Source organism: Protobothrops mucrosquamatus, unplaced genomic scaffold (genome assembly GCF_001527695.2).
Source record: "Protobothrops mucrosquamatus isolate PMUCROS unplaced genomic scaffold, P.Mucros_1.0 scaffold9386, whole genome shotgun sequence".
Classification (NCBI taxonomy): domain Eukaryota; kingdom Metazoa; phylum Chordata; class Lepidosauria; order Squamata; family Viperidae; genus Protobothrops; species Protobothrops mucrosquamatus.
The window spans coordinates 1-7495 of record NW_015395177.1 but is presented as its reverse complement, the minus strand read 5'-3'; the positions used below and the strand labels follow the sequence as shown (position 1 = coordinate 7495).

The 7495-nt window shown below is 39.4% G+C and overlaps 1 protein-coding gene across 1 annotated transcript; it reads right to left on the bottom strand.

Annotated features, from left to right (window-relative positions):
• Positions 1–3635: 3635 nt before the first annotated feature.
• LOC107300971 (myopalladin-like) lies at positions 3636–7052 on the bottom strand (the record flags this gene model as incomplete). Its single annotated transcript, XM_015830250.1, has 4 exons — positions 3636–3745; positions 3894–4035; positions 5067–5138; positions 6896–7052. Coding segments are annotated over 4 exons (481 nt in total), but the record flags the coding sequence as incomplete, so codon positions are not given.
• Positions 7053–7495: the final 443 nt, after the last annotated feature.

Genomic DNA, 7495 nt, shown 5'->3' with positions numbered 1-7495 from the left:
AAGGCCATTTATAGGGCACACTTAGTGTGCCCTAATCCTGTGTGTTGCTTACTCCACGGTCCCTGGATGAGGGCCTTGCGCCCTTTCATCTAGCACTGACTCAGATCCACTGTTTTGGTCCTGAAGTCACTGAAAAAATAGTCGCAGTCAGGGTTCCCCCTTGGAGGGAGAATGCCTGATGTGGCCTTCTCCAGTTTCAGAGCTGGAATGCCTGAAGCGATTCTCTCATATTTCATGAGTGAGAGCAAGGTGGAGCGCTGAGGGTTAAGAGAAAAAAATTGGCACAGGTTGAGGCGTGACAAGACGCTTCCACTGGCTAGCTGGATAAATATAGTACAGTCCGATATCATCTGGTGTAGATTTGACTTCTAAGAAAGCAAGGGACATAATAAGGCCTCTTTCATTCACATCAAGGGTGGAAAAGAGCAGAAGTCCCAGTTTTGAAATAAGGGCCATCTAGTAGAGAATGGAAGTCATAATTCCACCTCTTGAACATCTTCAGGGTCAATGTTAGTCGATCTTTCCAAGCTTTCAGTGCTAATGATATTTCTGCCTCATAGAGAATAGGCTCCTTTTAATTAAGTGGGCCCCATTAATAAATGGAAGCATAATTATATATTCTTGACCTAGAATTTATTTAGTGTGACCTGGAAATAAGTCCTGTTAAAATCAGTGGGATTTTTTTCAGAGTAGCGATGTAGATGATTCTGTTGTTATGGTATTTGTAGTATTCTTGCTTTTTTCATGGGGGGGGCTCAATCTATTCTCCAAAGCACCTGAGGGCAGGACCAGAAGCAACAGATGGAAACTTATTAAAGGGAGATCCAACCTAGAACTAAGGAGAAGTTTTCTGACAGTGAGAACAATTAACCTGAAGTTGTGGATGCTCCATCACTGGAGGTTTTTAAGAAGAGATTGGACGACCATTTTTCTGGAATGATATAGGGTCTCCTACTTGGGCAGGAGGTTTATTTATTTATTTATCAATTTTATTGGCCACCCATTTTACCCTATGGCAGGGGTAAGCAACCTTGGCTCTTTTATGACTCGTGGACTTCAACTCCCAGAATTCCTGAGCCAGCCATGCTGAGGGGAAAGGGAGAGGTTTCCAAGCTGAGCCATGCTGGCTCAGGAATTCTGGGAGTTGAAGTCCACGAGTCATAAAAGAGTCAAGGTTGCCTACCCCTGCCATAGGGTAACTCTGGATTGGACTAGAAGAGCTCCAGGTTCCCTCCCAACTCCCTTCCGACCCTGTTATTCTGTATTTTGTATTCAGATGAAGTTGAATGGAATACTTAACAACTCATAATGCTTATCTGTTGTAGTCAAGAACGTTAAGACAGAGAAAAGAAGAGTGGCATTGTTTCCTACATCTAATGGCAAACATGAGTAGCAGTCTTCTTCCAGATGTCAATATACTAATAAATAATTTAGCCTCATGTTAGGGAAGTTGCTCATGTCCAGGGATGTCTGCAGGTACCGTCAAAGCAATCAAGGAGACCACTGGAACTGTGTGATTGAAGGCCTCTCCCTTTTTATACGGTTGGAGCAGAATCACACAACCTTTCCAATATAGCCTCCCTGAACAATATCATCTCTTTGCTTTACGTGTGTGGGACATATTGACGAGAATACCGCAGTGTGTGTGAAGCAGGAACTGCAATAATACATTTTTTTTTTTAAAAAAAATTGCTTGCTTGTTTTTAGTCACAGAAACACTTCTGTAAGAGTGAAGTAATTTAGTAAGCAGTGGACTGGGATAAATATACTTACCCGGCTCAGCCATGGAGCGAGGTTCTAATAAAAAAGAAAGAAAAACATTACTTAATTCCGTATTTATTTTAACACATATCATGTTCTTTCAAAGTTTTGCATGAAAAACAATATATATATATTTGGGGTAATTTCTATCACTTAAGCTTCTTTAAATCCAGATAGATGGATCTTTAAACTACTGGAGTAATACAGTTAGTTTTGGTCCAGCTCTTAATCTCTGACTCATCTGGAGGAGGAGGGGGGGAAGGGCAGGAGTCAAAAAGTCAGATCCAATCACAGTGGAAAAACTGGATCAGGTCCTATTGCTCCTGACTCTGTCCAGAGACCTCCTGCACAATCTAGACTCCAAGCCATCTACCCCATAAGAATGCTGTGGTCTTCAAAGAAGTCAGAGGAAAGAGCACAGACTTTGGTCAGAGAGTATCTGGCATGGATTAGTCCTACTCAGGGTTGAGTCCCCTGGTCTAGGAATCAGGGCTGACTGATGCCAATTGTGTACAAACACAGCCTGGGAATCTTCTGCATTTAAGGACCTTCCTGAATGCAATAGGATGCCAGAATCAATACACGTTCTATGGACCTTTCCCCATTCCTGAGCTGAAGTGCTTTTCGCTGTTCCTTGAGACAGGAGATAGTGATAGTTGCAGTGAATTTTCTACCCCGTTGCACATTTTTATCCTGTCTTTATTGTCGTCAGTGGCTTGCTGTTATTGCCTGACTTCCCTTAAATTGACGGCCAACATAGCCCAGATTTTATACCTCTTGAAGTCACCTTTGTATTGGATTGAGATACCAGTAAAGTTGAAGAGAACTTCAGCCTGTCTTCCTCATAGGTTGGGATAAAATGAAGGCAATATCAGAGGCATACAGCAGAAAAAAAGATATTGTCAAAGAATGAAAATTTGGAGTGACCAAAGGATGTGGTGAAAAGTTTAAGGTGGTAACCATAACAGTGTTATCTAAGCTCAATCTGTTTTTTATCTGTAATGAACATAAAACATCGGAAGAACTTTGATTCTACCATCAAGGCTGCCATCTTGTTTTTGTTTTTTTTAACCCTTCCCTGTAGTTGCTACTAATATATTGTGGTTAGGAGCAAATGTGTCATCCTTAAACTTAAAAAAAAGCCTCCTTAGAAAATTCACCTCCTGCATGGTTTAAACTGTGCTCTTTAAATTTTGGTCATTAGTAATAACATTGGTTTGTATAAATTTGTAGTGGTTTAGGATTATGCCTTGTTGTATACTGTAAGGTAGTGCGATATCCTGCACAACAAGGCATTATATACTAAAATGCACTGTTGTTAATTGCTGATCATTAACTATGAACTCCTGTTTCACTATCTTTACATGATATGCCAGAATATACATATGGTAGTTAAAAACCGCCTTGTCAACCCTGATGATGTCGGGAGAGCCCGATGAAAGCTTGGTTGCCTTTATTTTTAAACAGTGTTTTAATTGCTTTTAAACTTTTAACTGCTTTTAAACATTTTAAACTTCTCTTGGTGAGCGTGATTATTCCGATACAATATGGTAGTTATATCCACAATATTTTAATTTCATTTCTTTTCTCTATAAACCCAAACCTGAACTTGCTTCAGGGTTTAGGGGCAGAGTTTAAATATTTTACCCTAGGTGGGCAAAAGGATAACAATCCAAAAAATTACCAGTACACCAAAACATTATTTGCTGTTCTGTACAAAATCTTGTCCATGAAAGTCTATGCTGGAGTGATTGTAGCTTTAGAGAAGTGAATTAAGTTTCAAAACTAAACTCTGTCAGTTGTATCAGTTTTTGCATACAAGGCAAGCAGTTCAGTTGTTCATATGGTGCAACCAGATATGAGGCTGCTTCAAATCATTCTTCTTTCTGCTTTATCACTTTGATCTGTAACATGGAGACAATATTGACACGAGTACGTCTGACATGCTTGAGAACAATAGCAGTCCCAATTACTACAACTATTTCTGTGGTGCACGAGAGATAACAGTAGTTTTAAAATGCTGTTTTCACAGGATTTTTTTTTTTACAAAGATTTGCTTTTCAGAAAGCAGCAAAACAACAACAACACAACTCTTTAGTGCTACAGCAGTCCATAAAAACTAAAAAGCATACTTTTTTGTAATATTCTAAAGTCTGGAGAATCTTCTATCAATGTCCCTTCTCTGTACCACTCCACTTTTGGAGAAGGAGCTCCTTTCACCCGACATTCAAACACGACCAGCTGACCCTCAGAGGCCGATATATTTTGCAGCATCTAAAACAAAAGCAGACATTGTATTATTTTTAAGATTTTTAAGATTATTACATAGGTGCGAATAAAGCGAAGTCAGCTTTGAGTGAACTTGCTTCTGGTCCCTGAATGGATACATCTTTGTAGTTTTCTTTGTCACGATTTGCCATTGGTTTTGGCAGGAATAGGGACTGGTTGCTCAGTTTCCTGCTCTGATTTACAGCACAAGATTTCAAACATGGTCCCACCCAAGTACTGACCAGAGGAATCCCTGCTTATCTTTTTACGTAGGTTAACCAAGGTTGGCAGTGTGCTACTTACCTGTTAAAGCTGTCAATGGAAAGTTCTCTCTAAGATAATAGAACAGCAGTGTTAAGCTACAATATATGCTAGAAGCAACCTGGAATTAAAGAGAAACTTCCTGACAGTGAGGACAATTAACCAGTGGAACAGCTTACCCCCAGAAATCGTGGGTGCTCCATCACTGGAGATTTTTAAGAAGAGACTAGACATTCACCTGTCTGAGATGGTGTAGGTTCTCCTGCTTGAGGAGGGGGCTGGACTAGAAGATCTCCAAGGTCCCTTCCAGCTCTATTCTATTCTATTCTATTCTATTCTACTCTACCCTACCCTACCCTACCCTACCCTACCCTACCCTACCCTACCCTACCCTACCCTACTCTACTCTACTCTACTCTATTCTATTCTATTCTATTCTATTCTATTCTATTCTATTCTATTCTATTCTATTATTTTTGCCTAATCTGGTGCTCTCCAAATGAATTGGAATCTACTATCAATTTTATCTTAGCTGACGTCTCTATTAAAAGCTTGGAGATTGTCATCTGGAAAACTTTCTTAATTTGTACAGCAGAAAAATCTAATATTTTCAGATAGGTGTTCTTAAAAATGTACTGATGTAAAGAAGCAATTTTAGGACACTCGTGCTGATGATACAATCCCTGAGCTTCTGGGCAATGATTGTCTGAGGCTTTGATCATCACATCTACGGTACTTGTTAACCATTATGAGAAGAGCTCATTCAAGCAGATCACCTTGGTGAACACAGGAGCAGCTATTAGGGGTCTTCCGTCCAGTCCTTGTAAATAATTCGTAGGGCTCTGATTCTAATAGTGAAACAAAGAAACAAATGTTAAGTGTATTATATAGGAACAACATTTTTGCTTCTAGAAAAGCTGGTGAACAGAGAGAACTGTATGATTCCCCGCCCCCCCAAAAACTGTATAGACTTTGCAGGAGAATATCTGTAAGCAGGAGATTGAAGTCTAGCTGATTTGGAACCTAACATTGTAGCAATTTTCACAGCATCATTGCTGGATTAGAAGGGAACATTTATTTGTTTGTTTGCTTATTTATTTATTTCCTGCTTTTATTATTTTTACGAATAACTCAAGGCAGTGAACAGATCCAACACACCTTCCTCTTCCTATTTTCCCCACAACAACAACCCTATGAGGTAGGCTGGGCTAAGAGAGGCCCAAAGTCACCTAGCTGGCTTTCATGGCTAAGGTGGGACTTGAACTCACAGCCTCCTGCTTTCTAGCCTGGTGCCTTAGCCACTGACTAGACCAGGGGTAGGCAATCTTGGCTCTTTTATGACTCGTGGACTTCATCTCCCAGAATTCCTGAGCCAGCTGGCTCAGGAATTCTGGGAGTTGAAGTCCACGAGTCATAAAAGAGCCAAGGTTGCCTACCCCTGGATTAGACCAAACTGGCTCTCCTTAGATAAATGTTTTTCAACATCTGGCTCAAATCCTTGGCCACACATTGCCCCACAATTTAACATGGGACCTGAAGTGTGAACTATTTATTATTCACAAAAATAATTGTTTTATATTGTTAGTTCTATCTCATTCTTTCGTTATTAAAAACAACAACAATCTGGAACACCGCTTCCTAAAACAGTTTTAAAATACTGTTACTGCTATTATTATTATTTCTTAAAAGAAGTTTTAAAATGTAAACAATTTCAAAATTCCAGAATATGGGCAGTGACCAGACAACTTGTCAAAGCAGCACCAATGCATGAAAAGACTACTTGTCATCCCTGCACGCTGCTCAATGTTTGTGACTCAGGTTATTTAAAATATACTAAAATAAGCGAGGACATCCACAGAATAAAGAAACATTAAAACACAAAGCAGTAACAGAATTCATAGTAGCTTTTAATTTAAAAAAAAAGTACATTCTCCAAGATTCTCCTCTGGATGTCAGAAGGATGTCATAAAATGTGCTGGACCATATGGCAAAGACACAGTTGGAGAAGAGATACAGTAGAATGCTACTTCATAACTGGAGCAGTTAAGGGTGACGTAAAGCTGTGTCAGCTGTGAGTTCCTAGTCTTTAGTAAGATAAAAATGCAAAGGGTCTGGAATTGCTTCTCTAACCCTTCTGAATAAAGTAGAATTGTATATCTAATAACCAGCTTTCCTTTCATAATAAATTGTATTCTTATCCCCACTTAAATAATTTTTTTTGATCCAGGTACCTTATTTTGATTTACGGTCTCCCATTTTCCATACCCGGATGAAAATAAAATTGTGTTACTGCTTCGACTGAAAACCAAAGATTAAGGAAAAAAAATGCAAATTAACCCTAGTCTATAGAACAGCTGCTTCTATAACACGGTGTCTTCTATGTATGTTAGCCTACAATTGGCTTCCTTAGTGGGATACTCTCCAAGTACCATCCCAGAATTTGTGGTCAAAACCATCGATGGAATGTGCTGGTTTGGAATTCTGAATCTTGTAATCCATTCTCAAATGACTGGATGTCATTCAGAAGGTAGCACCTTGGATGACAGCATCACAGCTACACAAAGCTAGCAGCATTTTTGTCCCCCTGATCAGGTATTTTTCTTACCTGGTACACAGGAACTGAGACAGCATATTTCGGGAAAGGTTGTGGTTGAATGGCTTCTTGATGGGTTACAGAAGGAGTAACGGGAAGAGGAGCAGGAGGAAGAGGAGCAGGAGCAGGAAGAGGTGCAGTGGGTGAGGTCTTAGTCTGGTTTTGGTACCTGGGAAAAAGTCGGAAAAAGCTAATTGAGAAAAAAAGAAAACAACATGAGTTTGTGAAGGCTGAAGCTTCCTTTATCCATTGCTTCTGAGTGATTTAAAAACTACCTTGATGGATTGGGAAGTTCTGTCGTACAACTGGAAGTTTTTAAGAAGAGACTGGACAAGCCATTTGTCTGAAATGGTATAGGGTTTCCTGCCTGAGCAGAGGGTTGGACTAGATGACATCCAAGGTCCCTTCCAACTTTATTATTATTATTATTATTATTATTATTATTATTATTATTATTATTATTATTATTATTATTATTATTATTATTATTATGGATCATCGCACAATCAGCCAGATGTTCAGACTGGATTTGGCATTTTGTCTACCTATTGAATCCTTCCCAAGGACCTGGGATAGGCAGATGTGTATGTTTGATGGTATTACAGATATCGT